Source organism: Phoxinus phoxinus, assembly GCF_949152265.1.
Source record: "Phoxinus phoxinus genome assembly, chromosome: 17".
Taxonomy (NCBI): domain Eukaryota; kingdom Metazoa; phylum Chordata; class Actinopteri; order Cypriniformes; family Leuciscidae; genus Phoxinus; species Phoxinus phoxinus.
The window spans coordinates 11,775,349-11,802,141 of NC_136892.1; the positions used below are offsets into that span (position 1 = coordinate 11,775,349).

General features: G+C 41.0%; 1 protein-coding gene across 2 annotated transcripts in view; it reads right to left on the minus strand.

Annotated features, from left to right (window-relative positions):
• Positions 1–1,606: 1,606 nt before the first annotated feature.
• trpc5b (transient receptor potential cation channel, subfamily C, member 5b) overlaps positions 1,607–26,793 on the minus strand; it is a gene marked incomplete at its 5' end in the record, with an annotated part of 45,832 nt that continues 20,645 nt past the window's right edge. For both annotated transcript variants that reach the window (XM_079586602.1, XM_079586603.1), the window contains 5 exons: positions 1,607–3,270; positions 4,409–4,498; positions 5,948–5,989; positions 8,791–9,000; positions 10,935–11,130. In XM_079586602.1, the coding sequence (XP_079442728.1) occupies positions 2,479–3,270; positions 4,409–4,498; positions 5,948–5,989; positions 8,791–9,000; positions 10,935–11,130 (1,330 nt within the window). In that variant the 3' untranslated portion in view covers positions 1,607–2,478. The remainder of the gene's footprint in view (positions 3,271–4,408; positions 4,499–5,947; positions 5,990–8,790; positions 9,001–10,934; positions 11,131–26,793) is intronic.

Consider the following 26,793-nt stretch of genomic DNA (forward strand, 5'->3'; position numbering starts at 1 on the left):
AAATTATACTTTGTTCTCAAATTGTTAATGTAACAACATCAGCATTGCGTGATTACATTTAATGTCCTTCCGATATGATCTATGTTTTCGCCTGGGCCCGATTGCAGTCTCTCTTTTTCTGTAGCCACTCTTTTGCATTTTACAACGGTGAATCTCCAGTTGTCATGGGTGATTGTCGTTTGAACCACAATCAAAATTGATAAGTTTAATTATATCAAGTTCTGTGAGAAAAGGCTATAAATCTCCACCTCCAACATCCTCACACACAATATAGCCTACTAGCCGGGACACCTTCTTTATGTGTACAGATGTGACGTAATGACGCAAAGACATGCTCGAATTTCCCGCGGAAATCCACCAGTACCACTGGAATTAAAAACATTATTACAAGCTTACCGTTTTGAATCGAGCTAAGGCAGGCAGATAGTTTTGAACACTGGCTGGTTATGTACTTAATTTTATTTGGGATAATTTTTAACCCAAAAAAGTTACAGACTGCAGCTTTAAATAATTACTTTGTAACCATTAAAAAAGTACGTTCTGTATAGTATGAATATGTTTCGCATGCATGAAATCCAGACGCACGTCCTGATTTTGTGGAGTTAAATGCATTAACATGTCTTGTTGATCCTGGAACAACATTCCTGTCCAAAAATGTAACCCTAATATTCCTACCGCTAACCCTAACTTTTCCCTAACATCAGAGGGAAATAACACTGATGTAGAAGCACCTAACCCTGGTTGTAAGCCTAAACTTGACATAAACTGTAAACTTGTACCTCAAATCTGACTGGTTGATTAAAATGCTGTTCCAGAATCAACAAAGATGTTGATCCAGAAACATGTTGCACTTGGTGGAATCAGGTTCTACGGTTAGATCCATCATGTTGTCATTGTCATGGGATCTACCAGTGTTAGTTGTGTCACTTCACAAATCATCTCCTGTGGTGCCATGGGTTAGTAAAGTGTTCATCCAACACATTCTCACTCCCAACTCATCACACATTGACGCTTGGTCACGTAACGCACAGGGTAGCTTCCCCTTTAGCCTAATTTTTTCGAAGCACAGGGTACCCCATTACTTTCAATGAGAAACCTTTAGCATTTAACACAGGGGCGTTGGGCATGTGAATGTTATCGTCATGATGAACTTATATATTGGGTTATAATCTTGCCCATTATGACATGTTGGAGTGTGATTCTCAATTTAATCAGCCACCATAATTTTATTTACATTTATATATATATATATTTTAGATAAGTTTGAATATGTAACCCAACCCCACCCCAAAATCTAGCCATTTGTGTATTATGCAATATAAACACAGGATATAACAGGCAGATACGACTACAGGCACAATTTATTCAAAAAGTACAAATATCCCAAGTGTTCTGAGGCCAAAGGATTGATTTGTGTGAAGAATAGACCCAAAAGCGTCAGCTTTGCTTGTAAAATGGCATTGGCTCTCGTATGTTTCGTGACCAATTGTGTCATGCTAAAGAGTCGAGTGTATCTTTTAAATGAGATATGACTGCATGCATTCACGGAGCGGCGGCATTAAGATCCACTCTGTTCACTTCACATAAAGATATCGTATGGCTTCAGAAGACTTGGAATGCAACATGAGTTAATACTTGTATACTGTTTTTGGTCAGTTTTTGCAAATAATACCTGTGACTGTACTTTCATTTCCTTGTTATGTGTTTTATATTGTTTAGAGATGGGTAGGTTTAGGGTAGGAGTGGGGTTAGTTGCTCCAAATATAAAAGTAGTCTATAAATATTTATAAAATCATGTCTACTTTTACAAATGCAAAGAATTATGCGTCTTGATCCCTGTGCGTTAAAAAGTGACGCCGAGAAGTGGATTAAAAAAGTTAATCAAAGTTATACTAAGACAAGTTAAAAATTCATGTATAACTTTGATGAAGGGTTTTGATCCACTTCAAATGTTGACTACTGAACTTTTCAACTACTATTTTATAAATACTATTTCCTAATATACACAGGAAGTATGTGATTTCAGATGCAGATTTTGCTTTGAAAGTTATGGTAGTTTGGGGGCAGGGCTTATCTATTATCTGACCAATGGCAGTCGGGGAGTGTCATTATTATTATTATTATAGGAGTCATTCATTTTTAGTTCAGAAATTACTAGCTTTACCTTTGAGTATAAATTCACAGTGTTTAAAGACTATGGGCCTCAATCAATAAACACAAGTGGAACACATTTTTAAAATAATTTGGAACGCATAAATACACATTACGCAAATGTTCGCATTGACTCTCGCATTGAGGTTTTATGAACGTTTTTACACCATTTGTTTTGTTCGTGTTGAGTGAATAAGATCCAGTGTGTGCAAAGCGTAAAGATGCTAAAGTTTGAGTGTTACAGGCCTTTCACTATTGTCAAACCCTTTGAACCCAATGGCCTTAAGCTGTGAAAAGATAATAGTAAGCTGACTTCGGCTACTGCCACTACAGCTGTGTCGTAACAGACTCCTCTTGTTCCCAGTTGGAGGAGCCTAAACTGTCACAGGGTCCCATCCAGCCATGGCACAGGTCATCACTGGAGGCCAAGAGCTGTGCGCTGGACGAAGCACAGTGCAGCGGGGGCGGCCGGAGGAGGAGACTCTCTCTGCCGTTTGCCCGTCGAGATGTGGCCTGCATTGGGTTATGTTCAGGCTCAGAGGGTCCCAATCCCAGCGTGTGCAGGTGCATCTCGCTCTGTGTTACCTTCGACAGCGTCTGAGGGTCGTGCCAAGATGTTTGCGGTACGCTGTCTGAGACGCTGTATGCGGACTGCCGAACTCCCGGGGTCTCCGCGTGCGGATCCGGGACGTGTCCGTTCATGCGCGACATCAGCATTCCCAAACGCTGCAAAGAGTTTTTCTTGGAGCGTGAAAAGGTCCGCACAGATGCAGAGGGGTGGGATATGTTCTTCCTCAAGCCGTTGCTTTCCAGTCTTTCTCTGGCCGGTCCAGACATGGACCTGAACAGGGCCGATACGCTGAATTGGGACTCTCGGTTACTCTTGTAACATTGGGAAAAGCACGTAGATGCTTTGAACCTGGTTGACTCTCCCTCATCCCCACATCGGTGTCCTCCGAGCCCGTCTCCCTCCTCGTCCTCTTCTTCTTCCTCAGGCTCCGCTGTTTCGTCCTGCTGAGTGGCATCACTACTGGAAGAGTATGTGCGGCGCGGGGGTTTACGGTTGCCCAGCAGGTCTAGAACCTCGTAGCGGAAACTGGAGATGTCCTGCTTCAGTTCCTGAACGCAGAGAAACAGAATTCAATTACCAGAGCTTAACCACATCACCTAATTACAGGAAATATTCCAACGTCACAAGATTTATCTCCATAGCTTCTCATGCTTAAGTTTGTATGGTTTTTCTTATGGAGTTTAGGGATATGCCATGTCTGGAGTTTGTTACCTTCCATTATCAGTCTCTTCCCAAGTGTTTGAGGTTTAATATACAAGAGAAGATGGAAGATGGCATCACAGCCGACAAAATGTCCTGTCGCATGGAAATTTAGACATGTCGTTCTTATTGTCATATCATGTCCGGTTATGATTACACTTCGCATTTAAAGAGAAAGCTACATAAGGAAATTAAAGGAAATCATTATTTAGACTATGAAATTCATATCTAGCTAAATAGATGTTCTAAAAGGTTTGGATGAGCCATGTTTGAACATACATTGTGATCGCACTTCAACTTAATTCTATATTTATATAAGTTGCTGTATTGCACTGTAAACTGTGTACAGTCAGGCTAATAAACCATTTTATTAATAATAATACTCGTATGTTAATATAATTAACAATCACAATAATTATATATTGATTTTTTATCGTAATACAACTAAATTTGCTGCTGTATTATAAAAACAAATATGGCTTATTTATGACTTAATTCAAGGTTAATTTACTTTTTGAGTGGACATGTTCCTCCAGTTTCAAAGACAAGGCTTAAACTAGCCCCAGACTAAAATGCATGTTTCGAACGGTTTTAACTGAAAGCAAAGCATAAAATTTGTCAGTGCCATTGTTTTGTCTCAAGATGCACACCAGTAATGTTTTTTTTTCTAAGGCACGTTTAAAAAAGCGACTTAAATGCCCTAATTAAAACTAAGGCTAACTCCTGGCTTAATCTAAGCACTGAAACCATATTATAACCTTTTATAATAATGTCTACTTTACTTTACTAACAACCTGGCAAAGTGATCTTATTATTATTGCCCATGCATAAAAAGGTTTGCTTTTATGATGCTGCCAGTAGCCTATGTTGATATTATATGTTTCAGTGTCTATCCAAATGTACACAAAAACAAATGAGATCATAATGGCCTCTATAAAATTATATAAGTGTCTATAAAGGGAATAAGATGACAAAAAATCCTCACACCTTGAAATTCTCCTCTGTCAGCCCTTCGTCTGTTTTGGCGCTGCGGATCATGGCTGCAACGTATCGCTTTACCAAGTTTCTGATCACCCCCTGAAAACAGGATGAATGACACACACATTTCTCTTGACATGTTACCTTCTGATCTACAAACAACCATGTTTTCCTCTTCAAAATGATTTACAAGGACTTTCCGCATCCCCAAATGAGGTAATGATATATGAGGTGATAAACGGGGTGAGTGTGAGGGACCGAATGAGGGCCATAAAAAAAATCAAAAAGAATCCAAAAATCCAAATAATCAAATCAAATGTTTAGGCCTGTAAAAGAGGTCAACAAAACAAAACTAAAAGAGAAATAAACCGTATCTGATATTTATTGCCAAATAAATTATATGAATACAAAAATGGATGAATGTAGGATGAATGAAGAAAAAAGCATTGCAGTAATGGTCACTGCATCATGTACCATCACAGTAAGATAAGATAAGGGCTTTCGATGTGATTGGCATGCGCATATTTTGAGATCCCAGTTTAATAATGGGTGAAAATCAGTTTTGGGCATATTCATGTATGTATTAGCTGAAGGTGAAAATCTGGATGTGCATTCATTAGCATTGATTTGCATATCCAATAAAGAGTGAGCCAAAACAAGGGTACGCACAATAACAAAAATAACAGCTATTGCAATATCTGCTACTGCAGCTCTTGATTGTTGGGAGTAACATTTGTCTGTAGCAATTATATACAACCTTACACACAAAACACACTGCTTAAAGGAATAGTTCACCCAAAAATGACAACTCTCTCATTATGTATTCATCCTCATGTTGTTCCAAGTCCGTATGCTTTCATTTTCCCACAGAATATAAAAGAAAAGATTTTGAACAATCATCACACAGCTCTTGCTATAGCTCAAAAATAGCAACAACACCAAAAAATGCATCACAAAAGTAGTCAAAACGGCTCCATATAGACTTATTTCCGGTCTTATGAATTCATAATCATGGCACATCAACATTTTTAGGGTTCTTTTATGGTGTTTTTGTCTATTTTGGAACTTTTGGACACACACTTTTCACACACACACTCTTTTAATAGGGATGTTCATTACAGTGTCGCGACCTGCACCAGAGGTTGCTGGAGTCTGTCTGGCTATGTATTAATACATTAGCAATGTCCATCCAGTGGTTATTAAATAAGAAGCAGGACAGGATGTAATGCAATTAGATCAAGTACCGAATATTGTCAAATTACAATTAACAGTATTTCAACATACTATGAAGATATATTTTAAAATCTCACGATTTGTTTCTTTGCAAGCACCTAGAACTATTATTTATGAAAAGCATGCAAATTATATGGCTTGCAAAGCTCTAATAAGTCATTAATATGCATGATGCCCATCGGCTAACATTTGTTTTGTCATTTAAATAAATTGTTGGCATTTGTTAACATATTAACAGCATGGGTTGAATCTAACAGCATGCTGAAAAATGGATTTGTGACATGGATGCCAAAATGTGAAGGGTACAGTCGTTACCTGGTAGTGCTGGTTCTGGATGAGGTTATCGGCATGCCTTTCCTAAAACAGATAGAGCAAAAACAGATTTCAACAATAAATGTGTGGCATTATACAGATGCAAAGGTGAATAGTCTGAACAATCATAAAATAATGCCAGTGTTGATATACTATTGTAGTTTTTGTTAATATGTTCAATTAGATTTTACTTTTATATTTTCTGTTTCACTTTGACTTTAAAGTTTTAGTAATTTTTATTTTAAAAAATGGTCTTTGAAAATATATTTTTCTCAATTTATTTTATTTCAGTTAACATTCATTTTGTTACAAGTAAAGACATTTCATGGTTTTACTTAATGACAAATAATCTTGAATAGTTTCGAATAGTGCCCAAAATGAAAATAGTGGTAACACTTTAGATTAGGTTCCGATTCTGACTATTAACTAGTTATTGCTGGATTTTGGCTGTTTATTAGAATGTATAAATCACATATTAATGCCTTATTCTGCATAATCATATTGTACATCCCTTAATCCTTCCCAAAACCTAAACTTAACAACTACCTTACTAACTATTAATAAACAGCAATTAGGAGTTTATTGAGGCAAAAGTCAGTAGTTAATTAGTTAGTGAGAATTGGACCATAATCTAAAGTGTGACTGAAAATTGTTGTCATTTGTTCCAAACCTGCATGACTTCCATCCATAGAAGAAGAAGAAAAAGTTTTGAAGTCATTTCAATGCAATGGCAATTAAAGTGGACTGGAGCTTTGACTTCAAAAAGGATGCAAAAATATCAAATAGCTATCATAAAAAGTGGTCCATGCATCTTTATTCAAAGTCTGAAACAATACAAAAATGTGGTGTTAACTTTAGCTTGACAGCTCCAGTTCATTATAACTGTATAGACTTCATGCATCAGAGAAACAAGCCTGCAGCCGTCTTTAGAATTTTGTCTTTGAACTTCGGTTTCTGCGGCAGCTCCGTATATTTCTATGGCATCGCTGTCGACGAGTAATGAGCTGGTGAAGTGGATTTACTTATTGTAGTTAATCAAAGTAATCATGAGCTTTGTAATGTTTGAAGTGGATGTCATAAATGTCAGTGGACCGGGTAGATTTTAAACCGAGAGGTTCATTCATAAATCCGTAAGATCTTACCGTCATGCTGTGGAAATACAAACCGGTAGACAGAACGCAACGAGTGCGGCGCTGAAAAGGGGCGGGGCTACATAAGGTCTATACCAGCACATTTTCTCCTATTGTATTCCACAGAAGAAAGAAACACGAGGGTGAGTAAATTATGGAAATTTGAACTATTCCTTGAAATCTTCTAAAAGCATTTTACACACATATTCTTCACTGAAATGCTAGGTAAAAATGAAAAAAAAAAATGATAGCAGCCTTGCATAAAAACCCAAAACTGTGCGCTCCATGTGCTGTGTGTGGGAGAACGTGGGCGAGTGAGTTTGCAGAAACAGTAGAGCCCACCTCACAGAGGAGAGAAGTTCAATTGATCGAAAGATGTCAGGGGAATTGATATGGTTGAAGTGAGGTTGCCTAGCAACCAAAATCGGCATAGGGCAACTTGAGGCTGAACGTCAAATAGTCAAGCCCTAGTAGGTTAAATCCAAACCTTATTTAATGGCAGGACATCCTTGAAACTTAAGGATTTATGTAAGGGATCATGTACGTCCAGCCGGTTGTTATGTCAGAATAAACCCGGACAGGTTGATCAGGATCCCGACGCGAAGCGGATGTACATTGGATGTACATTATCCCGCTTATTACATGGCTACTTGCCACATAAATAAATAATTAGACACTAAGGGCGCTTTCACACCTGCCTCGGTTGAATCGCACTAGAGTTCTTTGTCCCCCTTGGTGCGGTTCGTTTGCGCAGGTGTGAATGCAGCAATCGCACTCGGGTGCGCACCAAAAGCGGACCAAACAAGCGTACTGAGACCTCCTCAAAGAGGTGGTCTCGGTACGCTTTCAAACGAACTCTGGAGCGGTTCGTTTGCGGTGAGAACGTGATCCGACCTCGAACAGACCCAACTGCCAAAGAACTGATTTGCACAAAAGAAGCATTATTTATGATAAACCTGTTATCGTCAGATTATATTCATTATTTGAAATATGTAATAGCTAGGTAATTTAATGTTTTCAGTGGCTGAACATTTTTATTCCAAGACCATTTTCCTAAAACTCCACAAACAGCATGACCAGCTTTACTAATTACTAACCAGTTTGACTTTATTTCTGTTTTAAACAGATAATCTAAAGTCTTTTGAAAAAACATCGTACTCTAAACATCTTGAACTCATGTGTCTATTAGACTCACTTGGACATCATGAATCAGTGAATGAATCTCAACAATGGTGACATGCTTCACGCTGCAGTGCATTCTGGATGCATCATACAAAACTCCCAATGGCTCCCAGAATGCACTGCAGCATGAAGAATGCCCCATGTCACTAAAAACATTATGAGAACAAAACAATTTCAAGCTGGACAGACAGTCCCTTTTTTCACCATACACCAGGCTAAAATAATGAGACTAATTGCTTAGAAAATTAATAGCAGAACGTTCCTCAATAAACCACATAATCTGAGGTAAAAATTTATGTACACAGCACAAACAAAATGTAATCCTCAGCGTTAAGAGTTAACAAAGCATGAGCGATAATGAATGATGCAATGCTTGTCTTCAGCACTACTTAGTGGTTCTTAAAAAATCGCTGTTTATAATTGCAATTATGCTGTTTTTGTTTGCTTTAGTCAAGGGCTGTGTCACATTTACTGAGTGAAAGCTATAATGTACCACCCACGCTGCATTCAGAATGAAAGCGCATAATGCATTACCGTGAACTCTTTGAGTTTTCCATGTTTACACTCGTCGTCATGCCTTGATTCTCCGTGTCCACACAGACGGCAGTGCAGCCACACACACAGGTACCACACAGACTTTGGACTAGGTACGATGTTGAAGGGTGGCGGTAACGTCCCTCCCTCATCAAAGTAGCTCATCCACAGCTTGGTACGAGCAAACTTCCACTCAATGTCTGCGTGATCCTGCAGCAGAACAACAGACGGTTGGATGAAGGACAGTGCTGAAAGTGCCAGTTGGGATAGTGTCCCAGACTGGCTTTTGTTGTGATTGGATGATGCGCGTTTACTCAGAATTGTGTTTACTTGAATAACAGTTCCCATTATGAGACACACGCAGGCGGTGAAAATGGCTCTAAATGTAGCTTATATAAGCACATAACTAACATGCTGAAAAATACATAAACATGAGCCCACCTGACTGTCACAAAACTGCTCAAATATGATGGTCTCTTAGTATCCTAAAGATACTAATGGATTTAATATCCATTAAATCTGAAAACATATATAGGGAATTCACAAGCAGAAACAAAACAAGAAATGATTGTGTCAAGGTCAATAAGTATCTTAATATCAGATAATTTGACTTTTTTTATGACAAGATAGTTGCTTTTTTTAATAATAAGTCACGATATTTATTAAAAAAAACACGATAACACTATTTTACAGTGTCCTTGTTACATATGTTACATGTACTTACCAAAGTAATAACAGTAAATTATGCATAATTACATGCAACTAACCCTCAGCCAAATCCTAACCCTAACCTAGTAAGTACATAGTTGCTTAATATTACTCAGTACTTAAATATATAATTACACTGTAACGATGACACCTTAAAATAAAGTGTTACTAAAAATACTTTTGTACCTTGAAAAATATATTATAAAGTTTTTTGGGGCAGTTTTTTTTTAATGGTATAAATGTTTTGGTTACACTTTATTTTAAGGTGTCTTTGTTACAGTGTAATTGCACAAATAAGTACTGAGTAATATTAATGAACTACATGTACTTACAGTTAAGGTTAGTGTTAGGGCTTGTAATTATGCATAATTTACTGTTGTTATTATTATGAAATGTGTAACCTAAAAATAAGGTGTTGTGCAATAAACATGTTTAGTGCAATATATTTATTATGAGTGCAATATTTATAAATATTTGATCACATAATTGTTTACTTTTGTACTATATGTTTTATATTTGTGTCGTATGTAATATTGTTTTGGTTTGTTGTATAATTTTTTCCGGCACCAAGGGAAGCACTTTTGTTGTCCATGACCATGAGCATAATAACAATTTTCAAAAGGCCTTTTATTCTATTCTATTCTATTCTATTCTATTCTACTCTATTCTATTCTATTCTATTCTATTCTATTATATTATATTCTCAAAGTTTTTAAAAACTATATGAAACTACATGGATGCAAAGAATACTACATACTAAGAATACTAAGAGCTTGGCACATTTAAACTGTTTTAAACTAGCTTTGCTCAAGGACACTCTTATTTCTCATTGACCCAGATGGCAATAGCACAATATTAAAGGAATAGTTCACTTAAAAATTAAAATTCTGTCATCATTTACTCACCCTCAAGTTGTTTTAAACCTGTACAAATGTCCTTCTTCTTCTGAACACAAAAGAAGATATTTTGAAGAATGTCGGTAACCAAACAGTTGATGGACCCCATTGACTTCCATAGTAATTTTTTTTCCTATTATGGAAGTCAATGGGGTCCATCAAATGTCTGGTAACCAACATTCTTCAAAATATCTTGTTTTCAGCAGGAGAAGGAAATTCAACTTAAAGTGACTTTAATTGCACCATACAAATATCTGTTAGTTTTATGAATAAGTTGCAACCTATCAAATATGGCACAGTGCATCTGGTTAAACTGCATTGCATGTAGTTAATAAATACAATACAAGTTTTTTTTGCTGAAAAGTGTAAATAATAGTTAAAATTTAAAATGGGCATTTATTCAATCTGACTTCACATATTACAACAAGTGCTCTAAATCTCTTTACTTTCACTTACTTTCAATCCCAAACAATTGATGTGAGAGCAGAATGAACCCTTATACATTACGAACACTAATCATCAGTGTTTGCTGGCACTCACAGCGATGAGCTGGTAAGAGTTGTTCATCATAGCGATGAGCATGTTCAGTAGCACCACCAGTGAGATGACGTTGTAAGTGCCGAACATGGTGGCCCCTACAAACTCGGTGAACTCATGACGGGCCTTCACATTGGTAACGTACAGATTCAACAGCCCGAACACAGACCAGAAAAGAGACTGAAGAGTTTCAAACAGCCTGAGAAGTCAAAGAGAGAGGGGGAAATAAATAAAGAAGAAAAGCAGAAATGGTTATTTCTCCAGATTCTCTCAAACACACACTGAGTGATGCTCTTTCAAGCCATTTTCCTGCACTATTATCAACAGCTGGCAACTTACAGCAATATAATATAATACAATACTGCACATATTGTTTCTTCTTAAACATAGATGAGAAATGTTTAATGACCTAAATTTATATGCAGAGACAAATCTAAGAAAGACATTTGATTTCCCTGAAAAATATTTGAACAGTGTCATTTGAATTGAGGAGTAAACAGGATGTAGAACTGCAATTCAAAACTTAACATAAGGAATTTGATTATTAACTACAAAAGCAAAGTTTCTCAAGACAAACTTAATAAAGCTTTGTTAGAAAGTTTTAAAGAATAGTAAAGTAAAAAATAAAAAGTTTTAAAAAAAATTGAAAGTTCATAGACCGGATGGATGGATGGATGGATGGATGGATGGATGGATGGATGGATGGATGGATGGATGGACCGATCAAGCGACCCAGATAGATAGATAGACAGACAGACAGACAGACTGACTGACTGACTGAATGACTGACTGACTGACTGACTGACTGACTGACTGACGTGGATAGGATGTTTTCCTAACGGTTTTTACTTAGAAGAAATCAAATATTTGCCCTCTCAAGAGTGGTTCTGAAATGTATTGTTAAGTTGGCTTGTGAAAGCCAATTTACTGAAATCCTATTTAAACTTATTACTGGTGCTTGCTTTAGCAAGGCAACAGTATTGTTATTGCTCATACTTATTAAGTTGGCTTGTGAGAGCCAACTTACTGATATTGTACTTAAACTTCCTATTATTACTGGTGCTTGCTTTAGCAAGGCAACAGTATTGTTATTGCTCATACTTATTACTGGTGCTTGCTTTAGCAAGGCAACAGTATTGTTATTGCTCATACTTATTAATGGTGCTTGCCTATAGGCAAAGCAACATTAGTGTTATCTTGCATACTTATTATTATTAATGGTGCTTGCCTATAGGCAAAGCAACATTAGTGTTATTGCTCATACTTATTATTATTCTTCTGTTTCTTCTTCTTTTTATTCTGGACAAAGTTTGGCGCGAAACTCGCCCCGCACCGTTTGTCACAGACCCCTGAGTGAGGTGTCAAAACGACCGGCTCATTGAGGAGAGGTGTGCTATATCTTTTCTAAGCGATCGGGTGTACGATGTTCGCACAGCGGACGAAAAAGCGGCCAAAAAAGTCCCATTGACTTAACATTGCGGAATTTTCAGAAATTCAAATCCCAACTGTCATTTTTCACACACACAGACACAAAGGGCCTGACACCCCTGCATGTCTCCCCCTCTCTCTCCCTCAGAGGATTTATATTATCCAGCAGCCAATAAGTAATGGCCTAAAATCTTCATAGCCACACCATAGCAACCAGTTACAGCACCCTAGCAACCATAGGCTATAGGCACGAGGCCGCAGGCCTCGTGCACTCATTATAATGCACTCGTTTAATAGAGATTTTAAATACTCTATAAAAACTCACTCATAGGCACGAGGCCACAGGCCTCGTGCACTCATTATAATGCACTCGTTTAATAGAGATTTTAAATACTCTGCGGCCAAGTGCCTAACCTTAGCCCTAACCCCATAGTAACCATCTGTGAAAACTACCAACCACCTAGTAACACCATAGCAACCACCAAAAATACCTTAGCAACCGCCCTGAACACCCTAGCAACCGCCTAGAAATGTCCTAGCAATCACCCAAATACCCTAACAACCACCCAGAAAACCTTAGCAATTGCCTAGAAACCACCCGGAACACCCTAGCAACCACCCAAAATACCTTAGAACTCCCTAGCAACACCCTAGCAACCACCCATAACACCCTAACAACCACCCAAAATACCTCAGAACTCCCTAGCAACACCCTAGCAACCACTCAAAATACCTTAGAACACCCTAGCAACCACCCAAAATACCTTAGAACTCCCTAGCAACACCCTAGCAACCACCCAAAATACCTTAGAACTCCCTAGCAACACCATAGCAACCATCCATAACACCCTAGCAACCACCCAGAACACCATAGTAACCACCCAGAACACCCTAGCAACCGCCTAGCAACACCCTAGCAACCACCCAGAACACCCTAGCAACCACCCGAACAACATGAATAAGCCATATCTCAGCAGCAGAACATCGTACAGACATGGTTGTTGGCTCGTATGCAATCATGTACCACACTCTAGCAACCGAGTGTCGAGTTTTGCCACTGCAAGCACCATTCACATTTTCTTCTGGAAATGTACGTTCTAGTTTTCTTTATTCTTATTATTCTGGACAAAGTTCGGCGCGAAACTCGCCCCGCACCGTTTGTCACAGACCGCTGAGTGAGGTGTCAAAACGACCGGCTCATTGAGGAGAGGTGTGCTATATCTTTTCTAAGCGATCGGGTGTACGATGTTCGCACAGCGGACGAAAAAGCGGCCAAAAAAGTCCCATTGACTTAACATTGCGGAATTTTCAGAAATTCAAATCCCAACTGTCATTTTTCACACACACAGACACAAAGGGCCTGACACCCCTGCATGTCTCCCCCTCTCTCTCCCTCAGAGGATTTATATTATCCAGCAGCCAATAAGTAATGGCCTAAAATCTTCATAGCCACACATTATAATGCACTCGTTTAATAGAGATTTTAAATACTCTATAAAAACTCACTCGTAGACACGAGGCCACAGGCCTCGTGCACTCATTATAATGCACTCGTTAATAGAGATTTTAAATACGGCCTCGTGCACTCATTATAATGCACTCATTTAATAGAGATGGCCTCGTGCCTAACCTTAGCCCTAACCCCATAGTAACCATCTGTGGTGCCCTAGCAACCACCCAGAACACCCTAACAACTGCCTAGCAACTGCCTAGCAACCACCCATTACACCCTAGCAACCACCCAAAATACCTTAGAACACCCTAGCAACACCATAGCAACCACCCAAAACACCTTAGAACACCCTAGCAACCACCCAAAATACCTCAGAACTCCCTAGTAACACCATAGCAACCACCCAAAATACATTAGAACTCCCTAGCAACACCCTAGCAACCACCCAAAATATCCCAGAACTCCCTAGCAACCACCCAGAACACCCTAGCAACTGCCTAGCAACCACCCAGAACACCCTAGCAACCGCCTAGCAACCACCCAGAACACCCTAGCAACTGCCTAGCAACGCCCTAGCAACCACCTAGAACACCCTAGCAACCGCATAGCAACCACCCAGAATACCCTAGCAACCACCTAGCAACGCCCTAGCAACCACCCAGAACACCCTAGCAACCACCTGAACAACATGAATAAGCCATATCTCAGCAGCAGAACATCGTACAGACATGGTTGTTTGCTCGTATGCAATCATGTACCACACTCTAGCAACCGGGTCGTGTTTTTTGCCACTGCAAGCACCATTCACATTTTCTTCTGGAAATGTACGTTCTAGTTATTCTTCTTCTTCTTTTTATTCTGGACAAAGTTTGGCGCGAAACTCGCCCCGCACCGTTTGTCACAGACCCCTGAGTGAGGTGTCAAAACGACCGGCTCATTGAGGAGAGGTGTGCTATATCTTTTCTAAGCGATCGGGTGTACGATGTTCGCACAGCGGACGAAAAAGCGGCCAAAAAAGTCCCATTGACTTAACATTGCGGAATTTTCAGAAATTCAAATCCCAACTGTCATTTTTCACACACACAGACACAAAGGGCCTGACACCCCTGCATGTCTCCCCCTCTCTCTCCCTCAGAGGATTTATATTATCCAGCAGCCAATAAGTAATGGCCTAAAATCTTCATAGCCACACCATAGCAACCAGTTACAGCACCCTAGCAACCATAGGCTATAGGCACGAGGCCGCAGGCCTCGTGCACTCATTATAATGCACTCGTTTAATAGAGATTTTAAATACTCTATAAAAACTCACTCATAGGCACGAGGCCGCAGGCCTCGTGCACTCATTATAATGCACTCGTTTAATAGAGATTTTAAACACCCATAACACCCTAGCAACCACCCAAAATACCTCAGAACTCCCTAGCAACACCATAGCAACCACCCAAATTACCTTAGAACTCCCTAGCAACACCCTAGCAACCACCCAAAATACCTTAGAACTCCCTAGCAACACCATAGCAACCACCCAACACCTTAGAACACTATGAACCACACATAACACCCTAACAACCACCCAAAATACATCAGAACTCCCTAGCAACACCATAGCAACCACCCAAAATACCTTAGAACTCCGTAGCAACACCATAGCAACCACCCAAAATACCTAAGAACTCCCTAGCAACACCATAGCAACCATCCATAACACCCTAGCAACCACCCAGTACACCATAGTAACCACCCAGAATACCCTAGCAACCACCTAGCAACGCCCTAGCAACCACCCAGAACACCCTAGCAACTGCCTAGCAACCACCCAGAACACCCTAGCAACCACCTAGCAACCACCCAGAACACCCTAGCAACCAACCGAACAACATGAATAAGCCATATCTCAGCAGCAGAACATCGTACAGACATGGTTGTTGGCTCGTATGCAATCATGTACCACACTCTAGCAACCGAGTGCCGAGTTTTGCCACTGCAAGCACCATTCACATTTTCTTCTGGAAATGTACGTTCTAGTTACGATTATTCTTATTCTTTTTATTCTGGACAAAGTTCGGCGCGAAACTCGCCCCGCACCGTTTGTCACAGACCCCTGAGTGAGGTGTCAAATCGACCGGCCCATTGAGGAGAGGTGTGCTATATCTTTTCTAAGCGATCGGGTGTACGATGTTCGTACAGCGGACGAAAAAGCGGCCAAAAAAGTCCCATTGACTTAACATTGCGGAATTTTCAGAAATTCAAATCCCAACTGTCATTTTTCACACACACAGACACAAAGGGCCTGACACCCCTGCATGTCTCCCCCTCTCTCTCCCTCAGAGGATTTATATTATCCAGCAGCCAATAAGTAATGGCCTAAAATCTTCATAGCCACACCATAGCAACCAGTTACAGCACCCTAGCAACCATAGGCTATAGGCACGAGGCCGCAGGCCTCGTGCACTCATTATAATGCACTCGTTTAATAGAGATTTTAAATACTCTATAAAAACTCACTCGTAGGCACGAGGCCGCAGGCCGAGTGCCTAACCTTAGCCCTAACCCCATAGTAACCATCTGTGAAAACTACCAACCACCTAGTAACACCATAGCAACCAGTTACAGCACCCTAGCAACCATAGGCTATAGGCACGAGGCCGCAGGCCTCGTGCACTCATTATAATGCACTCATTTAATAACACAACCACTCAAAACACCTTAGAACTCCCTAGCAACCAACCAAAATACCTTAGAACTCCCTAGCAACACCATAGCAACCACCCAAAACACCTTAAAACACCCTAGGAACCACCCATAACACCCTAGCAACCACCCAAAATACCTTAGAACTCCCTAGCAACACCATAGCAACCACCAAAAATACCTCATAACTCCCTAGCAACACCATAGCAACCACCCAAAACACCTTAGAACACCCTAGCAACCACCCATAACACCCTAGCAACCACCCAAAATACCTCAGAACTCCCTAGCAACACCATAGCAACCACTCAAAATACCTTAGAACTCCCTAGCAACCACCCAAAATACCTAACAACTCCCTAGCAACACCATAGCAACCACCCATAACACCCTAGCAACCACCCAAAATACCCTAGCAACCACACAGAACACCATAGCAACCACCCAGAACACCCTAGCAACCACCCAGAACACCCTAGCAACCGCCCAGCAACCACCCAGAACACCCTAGCAACCACTCAGAACACCCTAGCAACTGCCTAGCAACCACCCAGAACACCCTAGCAACTGCCTAGCAACCACCCAGAACACCCTAGCAACCGCCTAGCAACCACCCAGAACATCCTAGCAACCACTCAGAACACCCTAGCAACGACCCGAACAACTTGAATAAGCCATATCTCAGCAGCAGAACATCGTACAGACATGGTTGTTGGCTCGTATGCAATCATGTACCACACTCTAGCAACCGAGTGGTGAGTTTTGCCACTGCAAGCACCATTCACATTTTCTTCTGGAAATGTACGTTCTAGTTATTTTTATTCTTCCACACAAAGTTTGGCGCGTAACTTGCCCCGCACCGTTTGTCACAGACCCCTGAGTGAGGTGTCAAATCGACCGGCTCATTGAGGAGAGGTGTGCTATATCTTTTCTAAGCGATCGGGTGTACGATGTTCGCACAGCGGACGAAAAAGCGGCCAAAAAAGTCCCATTGACTTAACATTGCGGAATTTTCAGAAATTCAAATCCCAACTGTCATTTTTCACACACACAGAAACAAAGGGCCTGACACCCCTGCATGTCTCCCCCTCTCTCTCCCTCAGAGGATTTATATTATCCAGCAGCCAATAAGTAATGGCCTAAAATCTTCATAGCCACACCATAGCAACCAGTTACAGCACCCTAGCAACCATAGGCTATAGGCACGAGGCCTTAGGCCTCGTGCACTCATTATAATGCACTTGTTTAATAGAGATTTTAAATACTCTATAAAAACTCACTCATAGGCACGAGGCCGCAGGCCTCGTGCACTCATTATAATGCACTCGTTTAATAGAGATTTTAAATACTCTGCGGCCGAGTGCCTAACCTTAGCCCTAACCCCATAGTAACCATCTGTGAAAACTACCAACCACCTAGTAACGAGATTGTAACCACCAAAAATACCTTAGCAACCGCCCTGAACACCCTAGCAACCGCCTAGAAATGTCCTAGCAATCACCCAAATACCCTAACAACCACCCAGAAAACCTTAGCAATTGCCTAGAAACCACCCGGAACACCCTAGCAACCACCCAAAATACCTTAGAACTCCCTAGCAACACCCTAGCAACCACCCAAAATACCTTAGAACTCCCTAGCAACACCCTAGCAACCACCCATAACACCCTAACAACCACCCAAAATACCTCAGAACTCCCTAGCAACACCATAGCAACCACTCAAAATACCTTAGAACTCCCTAGCAACCACCCAAAATACATTAGAACTCCCTAGCAACACCATAGCAACCACCCAAAACACCTTAGAACACCCTAGGAACCACACATAACACCCTAGCAACCACCCAAAATACCTTAGAACTCCCTAGCAACACCATAGCAACCACCCAAAATACCTAAGAACTCCCTAGCAACACCATAGCAACCATCCATAACACCCTAGCAACCACCCAGAACACCATAGTACCCACCCAGAACGCCCTAGCAACCGCATAGCAACCACCAGAATACCCTAGCAACCACCTAGCAACGCCCTAGCAACCACCCAGAACACCCTAGCAACCAACCGAACAACATGAATAAGCCATATCTCAGCAACAGAACATCGTACAGACATGGTTGTTGGCTCGTATGCAATCATGTACCACACTCTAGCAACCGGGTCGTGTTTTTTGCCACTGCAAGCACCATTCACATTTTCTTCTGGAAATGTACGTTCTAGTTACTGGTGCTTGCTTTAGCAAGGCAACAGTATTGTTATTGCTCATACTTATTATTATTATTTTTCTTTTTATTCTGGACAAAGTTTGGCGCGAAACTCGCCCCGCACCGTTTGTCACAGACCCCTGATTGAGGTGTCAAATCGACCGGCTCATTGAGGAGAGGTGTGCTATATCTTTTCTAAGCGATCGGGTGTACGATGTTCGCACAGCGGACGAAAAAGCGGCCAAAAAAGTCCCATTGACTTAACATTGCGGAATTTTCAGAAATTCAAATCCCAACTGTCATTTTTCACACACACAGACACAAAGGGCCTGACACCCCTGCATGTCTCCCCCTCTCTCTCCCTCAGAGGATTTATATTATCCAGCAGCCAATAAGTAATGGCCTAAAATCTTCATAGCCACACCATAGCAACCAGTTACAGCACCCTAGCAACCATAGGCTATAGGCACGAGGCCGCAGGCCTCGTGCACTCATTATAATGCACTCGTTTAATAGAGATTTTAAATACTCTGCGGCCGAGTGCCTAACCTTAGCCCTAACCCCATAGTAACCATCTGTGAAAACTACCAACCACCTAGTAACACCATAGCAACCACCAAAAATACCTTAGCAACCGCCCTGAACACCCTAGGAACCGCCTAGAAATACCCTAACAACCACCCAGAAAACCTTAGCAATTGCCTAGAAACCACCCGGCACACCCTAGCAACCACCCAAAATACCTTAGAACTCCCTAGCAACACCCTAGCAACCACCCAAAATACCTTAGAACTCCCTAGCAACACCATAGCAACCACCCAAAACACCTTAGAACACCCTAGCAACCACCCATAACACCCTAACAACCACCCAAAATACCTCAGAACTCCCTAGCAACACCATAGCAACCACTCAAAATACCTTAGAACTCCCTAGCAACACCCTAGCAACCACCCAAAATACCTTAGAACTCCCTAGCAACACCTTGGCAACCACCCAAAACACCTTAGAACACCCTAGGAACCACACATAACACCCTAGCAACCACCCAAAATACCTTAGAACTCCCTAGCAACACCATAGCAACCACCCAAAATACCTAAGAACTCCCTAGCAACACCATAGCAACCATCCATAACACCCTAGCAACCACCCAGAACACCATAGTAACCACCCAGAACACCCTAGCAACCGCATAGCAACCACCCAGAATACCCTAGCAACGTCCTAGCAACCACCCAGAACACCCTAGCAACTGCCTAGCAACCACCCAGAACACCCTAGCAACCACCCAGAACACCCTAGCAACCAACCGAACAACATGAATAAGCCATATCTCAGCAGCAGAACATCGTACAGACATGGTTGTTGGCTCGTATGCAATCATGTACCACACTCTAGCAACCGGGTCGTGTTTTTTGCCACTGCAAGCACCATTCACATTTTCTTCTGGAAATGTACGTTCTAGTTATTATTATTCTTCTTACCAAACTGTTGACTGCTACTCGTCCTAGAGCTTTAACTCTACATACTCCAAACTCGGCTCAGACACTCAAACTGTTCTGAAGTTAGTTGCTATATCTTTTCAGACTGATCGGACTTACGGTTTTCCTATAAATGACGATCAAACTCGGAAAAAACTCCCATTGACTTAACATTGCGGAATGTTCAGATTTTCAAACTCCCCAACTGCCAAAAATTCAAATCAAAATCCCTTGAAAGCCTAGACTAAATCAAACTGCCATTCTATACACTATATGAGCCATTGAGACTCATTTAAACTCATTAAACTCATCTATCTATCCACCTCAAACTATTTTAAACTTCAAACTAATTTAAACTTCAAACTAATTTAAACTGTAAACTACTTTAAACTTCAATCTACTTTAAACTACTTTAAACTTTAAACTGTAAACTACTTTAAACTAATTTAAACTTTAAACTACTTTAAACTTAAATCTACTTAAAACTGCTTTAAACTTTAAACTAATTTAAACTTCAAACTACTTTAAACTTTTTCAAACTATCTGGTCCAAACTTTCACAAGCCAACTTAAAGTTTGTTTCAACGAACTTTTTAATCTAGTTATTATTATTTTTCTTTTTATTCTGGACAAAGTTTGGCGCGAAACTCTCCCCGCACCGTTTGTCACAGACCCCTGAGTGAGGTGTCAAATCGACCGGCCCATTGAGGAGAGGTGTGCTATATCTTTTCTAAGCGATCGGGTGTACGATGTTCGCACAGCGGACGAAAAAGCGGCCAAAAAAGTCCCATTGACTTAACATTGCGGAATTTTCAGAAATTCAAATCCCAACTGTCATTTTTCACACACACAGACACAAAGGGCCTGACACCCCTGCATGTCTCCCCCTCTCTCTCCCTCAGAGGATTTATATTATCCAGCAGCCAATAAGTAATGGCCTAAAATCTTCATAGCCACACCATAGCAACCAGTTACAGCACCCTAGCAACCATAGGCTATAGGCACGAGGCCGCAGGCCTCGTGCACTCATTATAATGCACTCGTTTAATAGAGATTTTAAATACTCTGCGGCCGAGTGCCTAACCTTAGCCCTAACCCCATAGTAACCATCTGTGAAAACTACCAACCACCTAGTAACACCATAGCAACCACCAAAAATACCTTAGCAACCGCCCTGAACACCCTAGCAACCGCCTAGAAATGTCCTAGCAATCACCCAAATACCCTAACAACCACCCAGAAAACCTTAGCAATTGCCTAGAAACCACCCGGAACACCCTAGCAACCACCCAAAATACCTTAGAACTCCCTAGCAACACCCTAGCAACCACCCAAAATACCTTAGAACTCCCTAGCAACACCATAGCAACCACCCAAAATACCTTAGAACACCCTAGCAACCACCCATAACACCCTAACAACCACCCAAAATACCTCAGAACTCCCTAGCAACACCATAGCAACCACTCAAAATACCTTAGAACTCCCTAGCAACACCCTAGCAACCACCCAAAATACCTTAGAACACCCTAGGAACCACACATAACACCCTAGCAACCACCCAAAATACCTTAGAACTCCCTAGCAACACCATAGCAACCACCCAATATACCTAAGAACTCCCTAGCAACACCATAGCAACCATCCATAACACCCTAGCAACCACCCAGAACACCATAGTAACCACCCAGAACACCCTAGCAACCGCCTAGCAACACCCTAGCAACCACCCAGAACACCCTAGCAACCACCTGAACAACATGAATAAGCCATATCTCAGCAGCAGAACATCGTACAGACATGGTTGTTTGCTCGTATGCAATCATGTACCACACTCTAGCAACCGAGTGTCGAGTTTTGCCACTGCAAGCACCATTCACATTTTCTTCTGGAAATGTACGTTCTAGTTAAGTTGGCTTGTGAGAGCCAACTTACTGATATTGTACTTAAACTTATTAATGGTGCTTGCCTATAGGCAAAGCAACATTAGTGTTATCTTGCATACTTATTTTTCTTCTTATTATTATTCCACACAAAAGTTTGGCGCGAAACTCGCCCCGCACCGTTTGTCACAGACCCCTGAGTGAGGTGTCAAATCGACCGGCTCATTGAGGAGAGGTGTGCTATATCTTTTCTAAGCGATCGGGTGTACGATGTTCGCACAGCGGACGAAAAAGCGGCCAAAAAAGTCCCATTGACTTAACATTGCGGAATTTTCTAAAATTCAAATCCCAACTGTCATTTTTCACACACACAGACACAAAGGGCCTGACACCCCTGCATGTCTCCCCCTCTCTCTCCCTCAGAGGATTTATATTATCCAGCAGCCAATAAGTAATGGCCTAAAATCTTCATAGCCACACCATAGCAACCAGTTACAGCACCCTAGCAACCATAGGCTATAGGCACGAGGCCGCAGGCCTCGTGCACTCATTATAATGCACTCGTTTATAGAGATTTTAAATACTCTATAAAAACTCACTCCTAGGCACGAGGCCGCAGGCCTCGTGCACTCATTATAATGCATTCGTTTAATAGAGATTTTAAATACTCCGCGGCCGAGTGCCTAACCTTAGCCCTAACCCCATAGTAACCATCTGTGAAAACTACCAACCACCTAGTAACACCATAGCAACCACCAAAAATACCTTAGCAACCGCCCTGAACACCCTAGCAACCGCCTAGAAATGTCCTAGCAATCACCCAAATACCCTAACAACCACCCAGAAAACCTTAGCAATTGCCTAGAAACCACCCGGAACACCCTAGCAACCACCCAAAATACCTTAGAACTCCCTAGCAACACCCTAGCAACCACCCAAAATACCTTAGAACTCCCTAGCAACACCATAGCAACCACCCAAAACACCTTAGAACACCCTAGCAACCACCCATAACACCCTAACAACCACCCAAAATACCTCAGAACTCCCTAGCAACACCATAGCAACCACTCAAAATACCTTAGAACTCCCTAGCAACACCCTAGCAACCACCAAAAATACCTTAGAACTCCCTAGCAACACCATAGCAACCACCCAAAACACCTTAGAACACCCTAGGAACCACACATAACACCCTAGCAACCACCCAAAATACCTAAGAACTCCCTAGCAACACCATAGCAACCATCCATAACACCCTAGCAACCACCCAGAACACCATAGTAACCACCCAGAACACCCTAGCAACCGCCTAGCAACACCCTAGCAACCACCCAGAACACCCTAGCAACCACCTGAACAACATGAATAAGCCATATCTCAGCAGCAGAACATCGTACAGACATGGTTGTTTGCTCGTATGCAATCATGTACCACACTCTAGCAACCGGGTCGTGTTTTTTGCCACTGCAAGCACCATTCACATTTTCTTCTGGAAATGTACGTTCTAGTTATTATTATTCTTTTTATGAGACTAAAATTTCTATATCTAACTCCTCCTAGAGCTTTAACTCTACATACTCCAAACTCGGCCCAGACACTCAAACTGTTCTGACTCGCGTTGCTATATCTTTTTAGACTGATCGGACTTACGGTTTTCCTATAAATGACGATCAAACTCGGAAAAAATCCCATTGACTTAACATTGCGGAATGTTCAGATTTTCAAACTCCCCAACTGCCAAAAATTCAAATCAAAATCCCTTGAAAGCCTAGACTAAATCAAACTGCCATTCTATACACTATATGAGCCATTGAGACTCATTTAAACTCATTAAACTCATCTATCTATCCACCTCAAACTATTTTAAACTTCAAACTAATTTAAACTTTTTATGAATAAAAACTATAAAAACTCTCTCGTAGGCACAAGGCCGCAGGCCTTGTGCCTCACCTTAGCCCTAACTCCAGGATGCTAATATACACTGAACTCTGAACTCTTAGACTCATGTAAACTCATAAACTCATCTATCTATCCACTTCAAACTATTTTAAACTTTTAACTAATTTAAACTTCAAACTACAACTCACTCGTAGGCACGAGGCCGCAGGCCGAGTGCCTATCCTCAGCCCTAACCGATACTAATATACATTAAACTCTGAAATCTTAGACTCATGTAAACTTATAAACTACTTTAAACTCATGCATTCACTAAACTCTAAACTCAAAAACTCTTGAATGTGTGTGTGTGTGTGTGTGTGTGTGTGTGTTAGAACACCCTAGCAACACCATAGCAACCACCCATAACACCCTAGAAACTGCCTAAAATACATTAGAACTCCCTAGCAACACCATAGTAACCACCCATAACACCCTAGCAACCACCCAAAATACCTTAGAACACCCTAGCAACACCATAGCAACCACCCAAAATACCTTAGAACTCCCTAGCAACCACCCATAACACCCTAGCAACCACCCAAAATACCTCAGAACTCCCTAGCAACACCATAGCAACCACCCAAACTACCATAGAACACCCTAGCAACACCCTAGCAACCACCCAAAATACCTTAGAACTCCCTAGCAACCACCCATAACACCCTAGCAACCACCCAAAATACCTCAGAACTCCCTAGCAACACCATAGCAACCACCCAAACTACCATAGAACTCCCTAGCAACACCCTAGCAACCACCCAAAACACCTTAGAACTCCCTAGCAACAACCTAGCAACCACCCAAAATACCTCAGAACTCCCTAGCAACACCCTAGCAACCACCCAAAATACCTCAGAACTCCCTAGCAACACCATAGCAACCACCCAAAATACCCCAGAACTCCCTAGCAACACCCTAGCAACCACCCAAAATACCTTACAACTCCCTAGCAACACCCTAGCAACCACCCAAAACACCTTAGAACTCCCTAGCAACACCCTAGCAACCACCCAAAACACATTAGAACTCCATAGCAACCACCCAAAATACCTCAGAACTCCCTAGCAACACCATAGCAACCACCCAAAATACCCTAGCAACCGCCTAGCAACCACTCAGAACACCTTAGAAACCCTCTAGAAACACCCTAGTAACTTTAAACTACTTCAAACTATACTTTAAACTATTTTAAACTTTAAACTACTTCAAACTTCAAATCACTTTAAACTAATTTAAACTTCAAACGAATTTAAACTTTAATCTACTTTAAACTATTTTTAACTGTAAACTACTTTAAGCTTTAAACTACTTTAAACTTTAAACTATTTTAAACTTTACACTAATTTAAACTATAAACTACTTTAAACTTCAAACTAATTTAAACTGCTTTAAACTATTTTAAACTTCAAACTAATTTAAACTGTAAACTAATTTAAACTTCAAACTAAGTTAAACTGTAAACTAATTTAAACTTCAAACTACTTTTAAACTTCAAACTACTTTTAAACTTCAAACTACTTTAAACTTCAAACTACTTTAAACTGTAAACTACTTTAAACTTAAATGTACTTTAAACTGCTTTAAACTTTAAACTAATTTAAACTTCAAACTACTTTAAACTTTAAACTTTTTCAAACTATCTGGTCCAAACTTTCACAAGCCAACTTAAAGTTTGTTTCAACGAACTTTTTAATCTAGTTCTCATTGAAATCTCTTCCCATTTCCTAACACATTATTACTGCGCAGCCTTGAGCAAAAGATTCTCATCATTAGACAAGAGTTGATGGATGAAGCGCCACTCTATAATTTCGTCTTCGTCCTCTGAGATCAAATGATTCTTCAAGGCTCATGCTATGTTGCAAAATCTCAGGAAGATCATAACCATTTCCACTCTCGTTTCCCTTCTCATTTCTTTCTCATTTTGACCTCTGCGGGAGGTCAGCATTAAACTGTGTGTGGCATCTTGGCCACATTACTTTCATTGATCAAGGCAACCGATGCTTCCTTGTGGGTTTTATAATACATGAGTCACAGTTCATTTATTTCGATTATTATCAATGCTATGAGACCTCTGTTACTGCAAAGGCAAGCTTGACTGTTGTTGAGCTGTGTCATTATCATCTAATATCTAATGTCTTCAACTCACAGGACAGTTTCACTCCTCTAGGACTCCAGGAGAACAAAACGGATGTTAAAGAATGGTTCACCAAAAAATTAACATTCTGGCAATAGAGGGGTTTTCAGCACTTCCATAATGAAAAATCGGTAACACTTTAGTATGGGAAACACATATTCATATATTCACTATTACCTACGACTTTTGCCTCAAATTCCTAGCGCCCTATTTGAACGATCTGAAACGCAAGTATCAAACGCGAAACGCAAGTAATTTTGTGGGCGGATCCCGGGTTGTGTTGCTATTATACCGGCGGGATAAATGACTCTTGCGCCCGACGCAAATCTAAAATGGGTTGGTCTGAAGCAGCTTCATTATTCATAGGTGTGGTTTGGCCGTAACATGAAATAAACCAATCAAAGCGTCATCTCACATTCCCTTTAAGTGCAGGCGAGCTTGCTCAATGGCGGATTGCTATTATAACGGGGGATTTGCCAGCGCACGACAGGAGCGGTTCACAGCCGAGAATGTGGCGTTCTCGTCAGGGCCGTAAAAGACAGAGAAGTGACATTGGGGATTGAGAAACCCACCCAAATAAGCTTCGGTTAAACAGGCGTATAATAATTTGGGTAAATGTGTAAGCTAATCTTCATGGAC